Below are 17,148 nucleotides of genomic sequence, written 5' to 3'. Positions count from 1 at the left end.
CACCTTGGGACTTCAGGATGGCTTACGTGTTTCCACCCTTCCCGATGCTTCCTCGATTGATTGCCAGAATCAAACAGGAGAGAGCATCAGTGATTCTAATAGCACCTGCATGGCCACGCAGGACTTGGTATGCAGACCTGGTGGACATGTCATCCTGTCCACCTTGGTCTCTACCTCTGAAACAGGACCTTCTGATACAGGGTCCTTTCAAACATCAAAATCTAACTTCTCTGAAGCTGACTGCTTGGAAATTGAACGCTTGATTTTATCAAAACGTGGTTTTTCTGAGTCAGTTATTGATACCCTAATACAGGCTAGGAAGCCTGTTACCAGAAGGATTTACCATAAGATATGGCGTAAATACCTATATTGGTGCGAATCCAAAGGTTACTCTTGGAGTAAGGTTAGGATTCCTAGGATATTGTCTTTTCTACAAGAAGGTTTAGAAAAGGGTTTATCTGCTAGTTCATTAAAGGGACAGATCTCAGCTCTGTCCATTCTGTTGCACAAACATCTGTCAGATGTTCCAGACGTTCAGGCTTTTTGTCAGGCTTTGGCCAGGATTAAGCTTGTGTTTAAAACTGTTGCTCCGCCATGGAGTTTAAACCTTGTTCTTAACGTTTTACAAGGCGTTCCGTTTGAACCCCTTCATTCCATTGATATAAAGTTGTTATCTTGGAAAGTTTTATTTTTAATGGCTATTTCCTCGGCTCGAAGAGTCTCTGAGTTATCAGCCCTACATTGTGATTCTCCTTATTTGATTTTTCATTCGGATAAGGTAGTTCTGCCTACTAAACCTGGGTTCTTACCTAAGGTAGTCACTAACAGGAATATCAATCAAGAGATTGTTGTTCCTTCTTTGTGTCCAAATCCTTCTTCGAAGAAGGAACGTCTTCTGCACAATCTGGATGTAGTTCGTGCCCTAAAGTTTTATTTGCAGGCAACTAAGGAATTTCGACAAACGTCTTCCCTGTTTGTCGTTTACTCTGGTCAGAGGAGAGGTCAAAAGGCTTCTGCTACCTCTCTTTCTTTCTGGCTTCGTAGCATAATTCGTTTAGCCTATGAGACTGCTGGACAGCAGCCTCCTGAAAGAATTACAGCTCATTCTACTAGAGCTGTGGCTTCCACTTGGGCCTTTAAGAATGAGGCCTCAGATTTGCAAGGCTGCAACTTGGTCTTCGCTTCATACTTTTTCCAAATTTTACAAATTTGACACTTTTGCTTCCTCGGAGGCTATTTTTGGGAGAAAGGTTCTTCAGGCAGTGGTTCCTTCTGTATAAAGAGCCTGCCTATCCCTCCCGTCATCCGTGTACTTTTGCTTTGGTACCCAGAAGTAATGATGACCCGTGGACTGATCACACTTAACAGAAGAAAACATAATTTATGCTTACCTGATAAATTCCTTTCTTCTGTAGTGTGATCAGTCCACGGCCCGCCCTGTTTTTTAAGGCAGGTAAATATTTTTTAAATTATACTCCAGTCACCACTTCACCCTTGGCTTCTCCTTTCTCGTTGGTCCTTGGTCGAATGACTGGGAGTGACGTAGAGGGGAGGAGCTATATGCAGCTCTGCTGGGTGAATCCTCTTGCACTTCCTGTTGGGGAGGAGTAATATCCCAGAAGTAATGATGACCCGTGGACTGATCACACTACAGAAGAAAGGAATTTATCAGGTAAGCATGAATTATGTTTTTAGGACAAAACAAAATGGCACCTGACACTCACAATGGCTGGGTCACTTACCACCTCCTATGAACCAGACCCCTGTGAACTAGAATTTCTCCGTCACCACACACTCAGGGATGCGGAAATGGAGGACGGAACGTAATCACGCCCGGTCAGAAGGTAAACCGTATAGTCAAAAAAAAAAACGCGCCCAACCATAAGGTCGCGTCACTTCCAAAGACCTTTATTTCTCCTGTTAAGTGTGGTCAGTCCACGGGTCATCATTACTTCTGGGATATTAACTCCTCCCCAACAGGAAGTGCAAGAGGATTCACCCAGCAGAGCTGCTATATAGCTCCTCCCCTCTACGTCACCTCCAGTCATTCTCTTGCACCCAACAAATAGATAGGATGTGTGAGAGGACTGTGGTGATTATACTTAGTTTCATACCTTCAATCAAAAGTTTGTTATTTTATAATAGCACCGGAGTGTGTTATTCCTTCTCTGGTAGAATTTGAAGAAGAATCTACCTGAGTTTTTTCTATGATTTTAGCCGGCGTAGTTAAAATCATATTGCTGTTTCTCGGCCATCTGAGGAGAGGTAAACTTCAGATCAGGGGACAGCGGGCAGATTAATCTGCAAAGAGGTATGTAGCAGCTTATTATTTTCTGACAATGGAATTGATGAGAAAATTCTGCCATACCGATATAATGTAAACTCAGCCTTAAATGCAGTAGCAGCAACTGGTATCAGGCTGTCATGTATGTATATTTTACACTTCAGTATTCTGGGGAATGGCACTTCACTGGAATTATACTGTATACATAAGACTTTAGCCTAATTTGCAGGGAATTGCAACAGGCTTTTTAATAACACTTAATTTATTTAATGTTTAACGTTTTTTGCTGGCATGTAAAATCGTTTAATTTTCTGAGGTACTGGGTGAAAACATGTTTTGGGCACTATTTTTCCACTTGGCAGTCGTTTTATTTAATTTATGACAGTTTACTGATCTCTCTCACTGTTGTGTGTGAGGGGGAGGGGCCTTTTTTGGCGCTTTTGCTACGCATCAAAAAATTCAGTCAGAAGTTTATTGTCTTCCCTGCACGATCCGGTTCATCTCTACAGAACTCAGGGGTCTTCAAAACTTGTTTTGAGGGAGGTAATCACTCACAGCAGAGCTGTGAGATTGTAGTTGACTGTGATAAAAAACGTTTATTTCTGTATTTTTTTTCTGCTATCAGGGTTAGTTATCCTTTGCTAATGGGAGCAATCTTTTGCTAAAATTGTGTTTTTTACAAAGATTTGATGCTATAACTTTTATTAATTTTCAACTGTCATAACTTTTTTCTGTGCTTCTTATAGGCACAGTACGTTTTCATATTATAGTAAATTACTTGAAAAGTATTTCCAAGTTGCTAGTTTACTTGCTAGTGTGTTAAACATGTCTGATTCAGAGGAAGATATCTGTGCTATATGTGCTAATGCCAAAGTGGAGCCCAATAGAAATTTATGTACTAACTGCATTGATGCTACTTTAAATAAAAGTCAATCTGTACAAATTGAACATATTTCACCAAACAACGAGGGGAGAGTTATGCCGACTAACTCGCCTCACGTGTCAGTACCTGCATCTTCCGCTCGGGAGGTGCGTGATATTGTAGCGCCGAGTACATCTGGGCGGCCATTACAAATCACATTACAGGATATGGCTACTGTTATGACTGAAGTTTTGGCTAAATTACCAGAACTAAGAGGTAAGCGTGATCACTCTGGGGTGAGAACAGAGTGCGCTGATAATATTAGGGCCATGTCAGACACTGCGTCACAATTTGCAGAACATGAGGACGGAGAGCTTCATTCTGCAGATGACGGTTCTGATCCAAACAAACTGGATTCAGATATTTCAAATTTTAAATTTAAGCTGGAAAACCTCTGTGTATTACTAGGGGAGGTGTTAGCGGCTCTGAATGATTGTAACACAGTTGCAATACCAGAGAAAATGTGTAGGTTGGATAAATATTTTGCGGTACCGGCGAGTACTGACGTTTTTCCTATACCTAAGAGACTTACTGAAATTGTTACTAAGGAGTGGGATAGACCCGGTGTGCCGTTCTCACCCCCTCCGATATTTAGAAAGATGTTTCCAATAGACGCCACCACACAGGACTTATGGCAAGCGGTCCCTAAGGTGGAGGGAGCAGTTTCTACTTTAGCTAAGCGTACCACTATCCCGGTGGAGGATAGCTGTGCCTTTTCAGATCCAATGGATAAAAAGTTAGAGGGTTACCTTAAGAAAATGTTTGTTCAACAAGGTTTTATATTGCAACCTCTTGCATGCATTGCGCCTGTCACGGCTGCAGCAGCATTTTGGTTTGAGTCTCTGGAAGAGACACTTGAATCAGCTCCATTAGATGAGATTACACACAAGCTTAAAGCCCTTAAGTTAGCTAACTCATTTATTTCGGATGCCGTAGTACATTTAACTAAACTTACGGCTAAGAATTCCGGATTCGCCATTCAGGCGCGCAGAGCACTGTGGCTAAAATCCTGGTCAGCTGACGTTACTTCTAAATCTAAATTGCTTAATATACCTTTCAAAGGGCAGACCTTATTCGGGCCTGGGTTGAAAGAAATTATCGCTGACATTACAGGAGGTAAAGGCCATGCCCTGCCTCAAGACAGAGCCAAACCTAAGGCTAGACAGTCTAATTTTCGTTCCTTTCGTAATTTCAAAGCAGGAGCAGCATCAACTTCCTCTGCACCAAAACAGGAAGGAGCTGTTGCTCGCTACAGACAAGGCTGGAGACCTAACCAGTCCTGGAACAAGGGCAAGCAGGCCAGAAAACCTGCTGCTGCCCCTAAGACAGCATGAAGTGAGGGCCCCCGATCCGGGAACGGATCTAGTGGGGGGCAGACTCTCTCTCTTCGCCCAGGCTTGGGCAAGAGATGTCCAGGATCCCTGGGCGTTAGAGATCATATCTCAGGGATATCTTCTGGACTTCAAAGCCTCTCCCCCAAAAGGGAGATTTCATCTGTCAAGGTTGTCAACAAACCAAATAAAGAAAGAGGCGTTTCTACGCTGCGTTCAAGATCTTTTATTAATGGGAGTGATCCATCCGGTTCCGCGGTCGGAACAAGGACAAGGGTTTTACTCAAATCTGTTTGTGGTTCCCAAAAAAGAGGGAACTTTCAGGCCAATCTTGGATTTAAAGATCCTAAACAAATTCCTAAGAGTTCCATCGTTCAAAATGGAAACTATTCGGACAATTTTACCCATGATCCAAGAGGGTCAGTACATGACCACAGTGGATTTAAAGGATGCTTACCTTCACATACCGATTCACAGAAATCATTACCGGTATCTAAGGTTTGCCTTTCTAGACAGGCATTACCAGTTTGTAGCTCTTCCATTCGGATTGGCTACGGCTCCAAGAATCTTCACAAAGGTTCTGGGTGCTCTTCTGGCGGTATTAAGACCGCGAGGAATTTCGGTAGCTCCGTACCTAGACGACATTCTGATACAAGCTTCAAGCTTTCAAACTGCCAAGTCTCATACAGAGTTAGTACTGGCATTTCTAAGGTCGCATGGATGGAAGGTGAACGAAAAGAAAAGTTCTCTCTTTCCACTCACAAGAGTTCCCTTCTTGGGGACTCTTATAGATTCTGTAGAAATGAAGATTTACCTGACAGAAGACAGGTTAACAAAGCTTCAAGATGCATGCCGCGTCCTTCATTCCATTCAACACCCGTCAGTAGCTCAATGCATGGAGGTGATCGGTTTAATGGTAGCGGCAATGGACATAGTACCCTTTGCACGCCTACATCTCAGACCGCTGCAATTGTGCATGCTAAGTCAGTGGAATGGGGATTACTCAGACTTGTCCCCTACTCTGAATCTGGATCAAGAGACCAGAAATTCTCTTCTATGGTGGCTTTCTCGGCCACATCTGTCCAGGGGGATGCCATTCAGCAGGCCGGACTGGACAATTGTAACAACAGACGCCAGCCTACTAGGTTGGGGCGCTGTCTGGAATTCTCTGAAGGCTCAGGGACAATGAAATCAGGAGGAGAGTCTCCTACCAATAAACATTCTGGAATTGAGAGCAGTTCTCAATGCCCTTCTGGCTTGGCCCCAGTTAACAACTCGGGGGTTCATCAGGTTTCAGTCGGACAACATCACGACTGTAGCTTACATCAACCATCAGGGAGGGACAAGAAGCTCCCTAGCAATGATGGAAGTATCAAAGATAATTCGCTGGGCAGAGTCTCACTCTTGCCACCTGTCAGCAATCCACATCCCGGGAGTGGAGAACTGGGAGGCGGATTTCTTAAGTCGTCAGACTTTTCATCCGGGGGAGTGGGAACTTCATCCGGAGGTCTTTGCCCAAATACTTCGACGTTGGGGCAAACCAGAGATAGATCTCATGGCGTCTCGACAGAACGCCAAGCTTCCTCGTTACGGGTCCAGATCCAGGGATCCGGAAGCGGTTCTGATAGATGCTTTGACAGCACCTTGGACCTTCGGGATGGCTTATGTGTTTCCACCCTTCCCGATGCTTCCTCGATTGATTGCCAGAATCAAACAGGAGAGAGCATCAGTGATTCTAATAGCGCCTGCAATGCCACGCATCCTGTCCACCTTGGTCTCTACCTCTGAAACAGGACCTTCTGATCCAGGGTCCCTTCAAACATCAAAATCTAATTTCTCTGAAGCTGACTGCTTGGAAATTGAACGCTTGATTTTATCAAAACGTGGTTTTTCTGAGTCAGTTATTGATACCTTAATACAGGCTAGGAAGCCTGTTACCAGAAAGATTTACCACAAGATATGGCGCAAATATTTATATTGGTGCGAATCCAAGAGTTACTCATGGAGTAAGGTTAGGATTCCTAGGATATTGTCTTTTCTACAAAAGGGTTTAGAATAGGGTTTGTCTGCTAGTTCCTTAAAGGGACAGATTTCAGCTCTGTCCATTCTTTTACACAAACGTCTGTCAGAAGTTCCGGACGTTCAAGCTTTTTGTCAGGCTTTAGCTAGGATCAAGCCTGTGTTTAAAACTGTTGCTCCACCATGGAGTTTGAACTTAGTTCTTAATGTTTTACAGGGTGTTCCGTTTGAACCCCTTCATTCCATTGATATCAAGCTGTTATCTTGGAAAGTTCTGTTTTCCTCGGCTCGAAGAGTCTCTGAGTTATCTGCCTTACATTGTGATTCTCCTTATCTGATTTTTCATTCAGACAAGGTAGTTCTGCGTACTAAACCTGGGTTCCTACCTAAGGTGGTCACTAACAGGAATATCAATCAGGAGATTGTGGTTCCATCTTTGTGTCCTAATCCTTCTTCGAAGAAGGAACGTCTGCTACACAATCTAGATGTAGTCCGTGCCCTGAAATTTTATCTACAGGCAACTAAGGATTTTCGACAAACGTCTTCCCTGTTTGTCGTTTATTCTGGTCAGATTAGAGGTCAAAAAGCTTCGGCTACCTCTCTCTCTTTTTGGCTTCGTAGCATAATACGGTTAGCCTATGAGACTGCTGGACAGCAGCCTCCTGAAAGAATTACAGCACATTCTACTAGAGCTGTGGCTTCCACTTGGGCCTTTAAGAATGAGGCTTCTGTTGAACAGATTTGCAAGGCTGCAACTTGGTCTTCTCTTCATACTTTTTCCAAATTTTACAAATTTGACACTTTTGCTTCTTCGGAGGCTGTTTTTGGGAGAAAGGTTCTTCAGGCAGTGGTTCCTTCCGTATAAAGAGCCTGCCTGTCCCTCCCGTCATCTGTGTACTTTAGCTTTGGTATTGGTATCCCAGAAGTAATGATGACCCGTGGACTGACCACACTTAACAGGAGAAAACAAAATTTATGCTTACCTGATAAATTCCTTTCTCCTGTAGTGTGGTCAGTCCACGGCCCGCCCTGTTTTTTATGGCAGGTAAAAATTTTTTGAATTATACTCCAGTCACCACTACACCCTTTGGCTTCTCCTTTCTCGTTGGTCCTTGGTCGAATGACTGGAGGTGACGTAGAGGGGAGGAGCTATATAGCAGCTCTGCTGGGTGAATCCTCTTGCACTTCCTGTTGGGGAGGAGTTAATATCCCAGAAGTAATGATGACCCGTGGACTGACCACACTACAGGAGAAAGGAATTTATCAGGTAAGCATAAATTTTGTTTTCCATGCCATGAGCCCATTTTACACTACACATAAGCAGATTGAATCACAAAACAAACATGATTATAAAAAACCCTGTTCAATAACCCCCCTCAGGAGATATTAACCCTTGATTCCAAGATACTAAAAGGAGACTCACTGAGACCCTTATGTTAAGTTAGTCCCGCAAAGTGATAGCCTCTCAGGAAAACAATAGTACAGTACATTCACGTGGAAAGAAAATGAAACGATCTTACCGGAATCTACGCCGTGGAACAGGAACACGGCCCTTTAAGCGTGACGGATAGTAGCATCACCTCTGCAATGGGCTTGAGAGAAGAAAGCAGGCAGCGGAGCGAAGTTCGACAACGCCGATATCCTGAGGAGCTGTTAACATGAGTCGGGAAGGTTTAGCAGAAAGATTTTTCCTGCATCTCCGGACTCTAACTTTCATCCAAGCCCTCACTGAGAGACTGACAGGATTGCTTAAAACTCCTGTCCCATGTCGAAGAGTACTACCCTCCATAAGAGACCAATTCTGACACTACTCTGCCAACCTCCTGGGATGAAAGGCAAAGAATGACTGGGGGATGAGGGGAGTGGGAGGAATATTTAAGCCTTAGACTGGGGTGTATTTTCCTCCTCCTGGTGGCCAGGGTCTTATTTTCCCAAAAGTAATGAATGCAGCTGTGGACTCTTTCCATTTATGAAGAAAAAACTAATTTAAACTAGTAACCCCTAAACCTAATGCCCCCCTAACTTTATATTAAAATTACGATTCCCCTTTTTTAAATTAAATTTAAACTTACCTGTCAAATTAAAAAAAATAAGTTTAAACTAACAATTAAACTAATATAACTATTAAACTAACTACCAATCAAGTAAACTATATAAAAAATATATGTTGAGTAAATTATGTATTGCAGTAAGCAGGATATCTCGATTTAGTTTAGTTGCTTCGCTCCCTGACAACTATAGCACAAAGGTATTTAACAGGGCATTGGGGCCTCATAGCAAATAGGTAGTGTTGAAAGGTAACCCCAAAAGCCATCTAAACAGCTGTGCTCCCCAAACCCATTGACACATAGTATACCCAAATGATATAGAAGAACCTTGCTGCCCCCAATAATACTGGAAGAATGATCTCTACAGACTGAGGAGAAAGTCAGAGTAAAATGCAGTTATACTTTTTGCACATTCAGGCCTAGATTTGGAGTTCGGCGGTAGCCGTCAAAACCAGCGTTAGAGGCTCCTAACGCTGGTTTTGGCCGCCCGCTGGTATTTGGAGTCAGTGATTAAAGGGTCTAACGCTCACTTTTCAGCCGCGACTTTTCCATACCGCAGATCCCCCTACGCCATTTGCGTAGCCTATCTTTTCAATGGGATCTTTCTAACGCTGGTATTTAGAGTCGTTTCTGAAGTGAGCGTTAGAGCTCTAACGACAAAATTCCAGCCGCCTGAAAATAGCAGGAGTTAAGAGCTTTCTGGCTAACGCTGGTTCATAAAGCTCTTAACTACTGTACCCTAAAGTACACTAACACCCATAAACTACCTATGTACCCCTAAACCGAGGTCCCCCCACACCGCCGCCACTCGATTAAAATTTTTAACCCCTAATCTGCCGACCGCCACCTACGTTATACTTATGTACCCCTAATCTGCTGCCCCTAACCCCGCCGACCCCTGTATTACATTTATTAACCCCTAACCTGCCCCCCACAACGTCGCCGCCAGCTACTTAAAATAATTAACCCCTAATCTTCCGACCGCAAAACGCCGCCACCTACGTTATCCCTATGTACCCCTAATCTGCTACCCCTAACACCGCCGACCCCTATATTATATTTATTAACCCCTAATCTGCCCCCCTCAACGTCGCCGACACCTGCCTACACTTATTAACCCCTAATCTGCCGAGCGGACCTGAGCGCTACTATAATAAAGTTATTAACCCCTAACCCGCCTCACTAACCCTATCATAAATAGTATTAACCCCTAATCTGCCCTCCCTAACATCGCCAACACCTAACTTCAATTATTAACCCCTAATCTGACGACCGGAGCTCACCGCTATTCTAATAAATTGATTAACCCCTAAAGCTAAGTCTAACCCTAACACTAACACCCCCCTAAGTTAAATATAATTTAAATCTAACGAAATTAATTAACTCTTATTAAATAAATTATTCCTATTTAAAGCTAAATACTTACCTGTAAAATAAATCCTAATATAGCTACAATATAAATTATAATGATATTATAGCTATTTTAGGATTAATATTTATTTTACAGGCAACTTGGTATTTATTTTAACCAGGTACAATAGCTATTAAATAGTTAAGAACTATTTAATAGCTACCTAGTTAAAATAATAACAAATTTACCTGTAAAATAAATCCTAACCTAAGATATAATTAAACCTAACACTACCCTATCAATAAAATAATTAAATAAACTACCTACAATTACCTACAATTAACCTAACACTACACTATCAATAAATTAATTAAACACAATTGCTACAAATAAATACAATTAAATAAACTAGCTAAAGTACAAAAAATAAAAAAGAACTAAGTTACAAAAAATAATAAAATATTTACAAACATAAGAAAAATATTACAACAATTTTAAACTAATTACACCTACTCTAAGCCCCCTAATAAAATAACAAAGCCCCCCAAAATAAAAAATTCCCTACCCTATTCTAAATTAAAAAAGTTACAAGCTCTTTTACCTTACCAGCCCTGAACAGGGCCCTTTGCGGGGCATGCCCCAAGGATTTCAGCTCTTTTGCCTGTAAAAAAAAACATACCATACCCCCCCCAACATTACAACCCACCACCCACATACCCCTAATCTAACCCAAACCCCCCTTAAATAAACCTAACACTAAGCCCCTGAAGATCTTCCTACCTTGTCTTCACCATACCAGGTTCACCGATCCGTCCTGGCTCCAACATCTTCATCCAACCCAAGCGGGGGTTGGCGATCCATCATCCGGTGCTGAAGAGGTCCAGAAGAGGCTCCAAAGTCTTCCTCCTATCCGGCAAGAAGAGGACATCCGGACCGGCAAACATCTTCTCCAAGCGGCATCTTCAATCTTCTTCCATCCGGTGCGGAGCGGGTCCATCTTGAAGCAGGCGACGCGGATCCATCCTCTTCTTCCGTTGTCTCCCGACGAATGACGGTTCCTTTAAGGGACGTCATCCAAGATGGCGTCCCTCGAATTCCGATTGGCTGATAGGATTCTATCAGCCAATCGGAATTAAGGTAGGAATTTTCTGATTGGCTGATGGAATCAGCCAATCAGAATCAAGTTCAATCCGATTGGCTGATCCAATCAGCCAATCAGATTGAGCTCGCATTCTATTGGCTGATCGGAACAGCCAATAGAATGCGAGCTCAATCTGATTGACTGATTGGATCAGCCAATCGGATTGAACTTGATTCTGATTGGCTGATTCCATCAGCCAATCAGAAAATTCCTACCTTAATTCCGATTGGCTGATAGAATCCTATCAGCCAATCGGAATTCGAGGGACGCCATCTTGGATGACGTCCCTTAAAGGAACCGTCATTAGTCGGGAGACAACGGAAGAAGAGGATGGATCCGCGTCGCCTGCTTCAAGATGGACCCGCTCCGCACCGGATGGAAGAAGATTGAAGATGCCGCTTGGAGAAGATGTTTGCCGGTCCGGATGTCCTCTTCTTGCCGGATAGGAGGAAGACTTTGGAGCCTCTTCTGGACCTCTTCAGCACCGGATGATGGATCGCCAACCCCCGCTTGGGTTGGATGAAGATGTTGGAGCCAGGACGGATCGGTGAACCTGGTATGGTGAAGCCAAGGTAGGAAGATCTTCAGGGGCTTAGTGTTAGGTTTATTTAAGGGGGGTTTGGGTTAGATTAGGGGTATGTGGGTGGTGGGTTGTAATGTTGGGGGGGGGGGTATGGTATGTTTTTTTTTACAGGCAAAAGAGCTGAAATCCTTGGGGCATGCCCCGCAAAGGGCCCTGTTCAGGGCTGGTAAGGTAAAAGAGCTTGTAACTTTTTTAATTTAGAATAGGGTAGGGAATTTTTTATTTTGGGGGGCTTTGTTATTTTATTAGGGGGCTTAGAGTAGGTGTAATTAGTTTAAAATTGTTGTAATATTTTTCTTATGTTTGTAAATATTTTATTATTTTTTGTAACTTAGTTCTTTTTTATTTTTTGTACTTTAGCTAGTTTATTTAATTGTATTTATTTGTAGGAATTGTGTTTAATTAATTTATTGATAGTGTAGTGTTAGGTTTAATTATATCTTAGGTTAGGATTTATTTTACAGGTAAATTTGTTATTATTTTAACTAGGTAACTATTAAATAGTTCTTAACTATTTAATAGCTATTGTACCTGGTTAAAATAATTACAAAGTTGCCTGTAAAATAAATATTAATCCTAAAATAGCTATAATATAATTATAATTTAAATTGTAGCTATATTAGGATTTATTTTACAGGTAAGTATTTAGCTTTAAATAGGAATAAGTTATTTAATAAGAGTTAATTTATTTCGTTAGATGTAAATTATATTTAACTTAGGGGGGTGTTAGTATTAGGGTTAGACTTAGCTTTAGGGGTTAATCCATTTATTATAGTAGCGGTGAGGTCCGCTCGGCAGATTAGGGGTTAATAATTGAAGGTAGGTGTCGGCGATGTTAGGGAGGGCAGATTAGGGGTTAATACTATTTATGATAGGGTTAGTGAGGCGGATTAGGGGTTAATAACTTTATTGTAGTAGCGCTCAGGTCCGCTCGGCAGATTAGGGGTTAATAAGTGTAGGCAGGTGTCGGCGACGTTGAGGGGGGCAGATTAGGGGTTAATAAATATAATATAGGGGTCGGCGATGTTAGGGCAGCAGATTAGGGGTACATAGGTTGCGGCGGTTTACGGAGCGGCAGATTAGGGGTTAAAAAAAATATGCAGGGGTCAGCGATAGCGGGAGCGGCAGATTAGGGGTTAATAAGTGTAAGGTTAGGGGTGTTTAGACTCGGGGTACATGTTAGAGTGTTAGGTGCAGACGTAGGAAGTGTTTCCCCATAGGAAACAATGGGGCTGCGTTAGGAGCTGAACGCTGCTTTTTTGCAGGTGTTAGGTTTTTTTTCAGCTCAAACAGCCCCATTGTTTCCTATGGGGGAATCGTGCACGAGCACGTTTTTGAGGCCGGCCGCGTCCGTAAGCAACTCTGGTATCGAGAGTTGCATTTGCGGTAAAAATGCTCTACGCACCTTTTTTATAGCCTAACGCAGCATTTGTTTAAACTCTCGATACCAGAGTTAAATTTATGGTGCGGCCAGAAAAAAGCCCGCGGAGCGTTAACAGCCCTTTTACCGCCGAACTCCAAATCTAGGCCTTTGTGAGTAGAAAGTCTTGGCAGGACAGCGAGTCTGAATGCTGCAGCTACTTCCTGACACAGCCACCCCACCCCCATTGAATTACTGAGGTTCCTCAAGCTACTGGAAATACCAGGGAAAGTGATGGGGATACAGAGGTGCAGCACATCTGGTCAGACAGACTCTGATCTCCAGCATGTAATTGACTTTATAAAATCCGGCTCAGCCCCATGAGACATTCTGTAATGTGCACTAGGCTGCACCCCCTCATTCCAATATAAGCAATTGTCCCCCTGGCCCAGCCGTTCTTGCTTTGATGTCTTTTTAACCATATAGCACATGGAGATGTTAATCAAACACTTTGACATAAAATACCAAGAGAATACAAAGCATGTGAAAATGTATGCAAATATCAAGGGTACACAGTAAGATGCGAATGCTGAAAAACAGAAGGGTAAAGAGATATTTAGAAAGCCTCATGTCCCTACCCTCCTCTTTTCCTCAATTAGTGGAACCTGTTGTGAATTCAGCTTCTAGGACAAATAGTGCATAAAGTAAGCTAATGGGGTGGGGGCCAGTGTTTTGTGTGTGCTTCTGTGTGGATATCTTCATAAAGTCACTCAGTACAGAGACTACTAATTTTTTTGTTAACTAATTTATAAAAAATGATACCTTCGTCTTTTTTTTACTCCTTAGGTACTAAACTATTTAAGTAGAGAACCTTCTCATGTATCACTATTTATGTTAAATTAAAATTCCTGCTAACCTATCTACAGACATTCAAAATCACTGTGTTTTATACATGTATCTTATAGATCCTTTGTATTGGGGGGTTCAGGAGACTTATGTTCTCCCTACTGATTTATGAGTTAAACAGAGATTTTTTTTTTTATTTAAATCTTTAGTTTGTTAGATGTCTAGAACTATGGAATTTTCCAGTGCTATACAAACAAATGCAAATAATAAGTAGATCGTTTAGTTGCAACTACCTGTATGCGATCCTTCTCTTTGTAAGTAGGGATCTATTTTTTCTCCTCTCATTATCTGTATTTGATTTTCTTTCCTTCAGACAAGATATGTAATCAGATTGTTTTATCTTTTCATACACTAATAACAATTATTTCCCACCACACAGGAAATGAATTCCAGCTTTGAAGAATGGGAGAGAATGATGAGGGTTCCAGATTCGATAGCCCATGAAAACAGCAACCCATTTATTCAGGTCATGGGCTTGATTACTCGAATGTATAAACAAACTGCAATCGCTAAGGTATAATTTATATTTGCTTAGCTAAATGAAAATATACTTTAATTTGTACATATCTGTATATAGTTAACTAATGGAGCAGTTAATTCACACTATAACAATCATTTATATTTTTGTGCTATTCTTTATTTGTGGCCATACAAAAATGAACTCACTTTTATTAAATAGATTTCAGGGAAAACTGTGCACTGTCATCTTTAAATAAAATGTTTAACAATTCAGATTCCAGGCAGCCTTTGTATTACCATTCCATAAAGCCCTTTATACTGCAAAGATGTCAGTACATTAAAATACAGTTTGTCTGTGTAGAAATGGAGATCTTTTGATTTTAAGTATGCACCATATAAGATATTCTTAACACTATCTGAAGGCTGTTTCTCCCACATTCTGCATCATGACCTAGTGCTCAGGTACTAGATGAGTGCGCTGCCTTGTTTCTTTCCTTTTCTGTGTATTTGTAGACAGATAGTGAGAGACTGCTGGTTTGCTACAGCGGAATAGCTTATTTTCTACATATGAATAAAGAATTTGGGGTGCAAGCAAATATACGGCGCAGGTTTCGGCGCAAGCGTGGGAACCTGCGCCGTCCGTAATTTCACCTTGCACATCGGGGTATTACATAAACCCTGCCGGCAGTTCATAAAGTGCCGTAAGTCGGATAAACTAGCGATGTCCAGAAATGAGCGTAAATACAAATTTCTGGAGTCGCTAGTGACTTACGGCACTTTAGAAACTGCCGGCGCCTAAGAAAAGTAAATAAAATAACAAATCTCCCGTAAAAGTCTAACACGCCTCATAAAAAATAAGCCCAACACGTAAAACCCCTATATCCGCAATCTCCCCTCTCATTACTATTATTAAATGTATTAACCCCTAGACCGACAACCCCCCACAACGCAATTAACCTATTCAAGTATTAACCGCTAAATCCGCCAACCCCAACATTGCAAATTACCTCTTAAAACTATTAACCCTTAATACGCCATTAACCCACAACGCAATAAACCTATTCAAGTATTAACCCCTAAACCACCATAGCCTATTAAATGTATTAACCCCTAATCTGCCGCCGCCAACGTCGCCGCCACTATAATAGTTATTAACCCCTAAGCCTAACCCTAACACCCCCCTAACTTAAATATTATTTAAATAAATCTAAATAAAATTACTATTATTAACTCAATTATTCCTATTTAAAACTAAATACTTACCTATAAAATAAACCCTAAGATAGCTACAATATAATTAATAATTACATTGTAGCTATTTTAGGATTTATTTTTATTTTACAGGCAACTTTGTATTTATTTTAACTAGGTACAATAGTTAATAAATAGTTATTAACTATTTAATAGCTACCTAGTTAAAACAAATACAATTTTACCTGTAAAATAAATCCTAACCTAAATTACAATTACACCTAACACTACACTATCATTAAATAAATTAAATTAATTAACTACAATTAACTACAATAAAATAAAATAAACTAAAGTACAAACCCCCCCCCCACTAAATTACCGAAAATAAAAAAAATTACAAGAAGTTTAAACTAATTACACCTAATCTAAGCCCCCTAATAAATAATAAAATAAAAAGCTGCCCAAAATAATAAAATGCCCTACCCTATACTAAATTACAAATATCCCTTAAAAGGGCTTTTTGCGGGGCATTGCCCCAAAGTAATCAGCTCTTTTACCTGTAAAAAAAGAAATACAACCCCCCCAACATTAAAACCCACCACCCACACACCCAACCCTACTCTAAAACCGACCCAATCCCCCCTTAAAAAAACCTAACACTACCCCCTTGAAGATCTCCCTACCTTGGGCCGTCTTCACCCAGCTGGGCACAAGTGGACCTCCAGAGGTGCAGAAGTCTTCATCTGATCTGGCCAGAAGAGGACATCCAGACCGGCAGAAGTCTTCATCCAGGCGGCATCTTATATCTTCTTCCATCCGGAGCGGAGCGGGTTCATCTTGAAGACATCCGACGGGGAGCATCCTCTTCCATCCGACGGCGACTGAAGAATGAAGGTTCCTTTAAATGACGTCATCCAAGATGGCGTCCCTTCAATTCCGATTGGCTGATAGAATTCTATCAGCCAATCAAAATTAAGGTAGGAAAAATCCTATTGGCTGATGCAATCAGCCAATAGGATTGAGCTTGCATTCTATTGGCTGATTGGAACAGCCAATAGAATGCGAGGTCAATCCTATTGGCTGATTGTATCAGCCATAGGATTGAACTTCAATCCGATTGGCTGATTGTATCAGCCAATATGATTTTTCCTACCTTTATTCCGATTGGTTGATAGAATTCTATCAGCCAATCGGAATTGAAGGGACGCCATCTTGTATGACGTCATTTAAAGGAACCTTCATTCTTCAGTCGCCGTCGGATGGAAGAGGATTTTCCGCGTCGAATGTCTTCAAGATGGACCCGCTCCGCTCCGGATGGAAGAAGATAGAAGATGCTGCCTGGATGAAGACTCTTCTGTCCTCTTCTGGCCGGATCGGATGAAGACTTCTGCCCCTCTGGAGGTCCACTTGTGCCCGGCTGGGTGAAGACGGCTCAAGGTAGGGAGATCTTCAAGGGGTTAGTGTTAGGTTTTTTTAAGAGGGGATTGGGTGGGTTTTAGAGTAGGGTTGGGTGTGTGGGTGGTGGGTTTTAATGTTGGAGGGGGTTGTAT

The 17,148-nt window shown here is 41.7% G+C and overlaps 1 protein-coding gene across 3 annotated transcripts in view; it reads left to right on the top strand.

The window, feature by feature from the left end:
* The window catches only part of ZRANB3 (zinc finger RANBP2-type containing 3), a 1,006,798-nt gene that overhangs the window by 426,863 nt on the left and 562,787 nt on the right, over positions 1–17,148 (top strand). For all 3 annotated transcript variants that reach the window (XM_053698237.1, XM_053698236.1, XM_053698238.1), the window contains one exon: positions 14,325–14,459. In XM_053698237.1, the coding sequence (XP_053554212.1) occupies positions 14,325–14,459 (135 nt within the window). The remainder of the gene's footprint in view (positions 1–14,324; positions 14,460–17,148) is intronic.

This window comes from Bombina bombina, chromosome 1 (assembly GCF_027579735.1).
Source record: "Bombina bombina isolate aBomBom1 chromosome 1, aBomBom1.pri, whole genome shotgun sequence".
Classification (NCBI taxonomy): domain Eukaryota; kingdom Metazoa; phylum Chordata; class Amphibia; order Anura; family Bombinatoridae; genus Bombina; species Bombina bombina.
The sequence above is the reverse complement of the archived record's forward strand: the minus strand, read 5'-3'. Positions and strand labels throughout refer to the sequence as shown.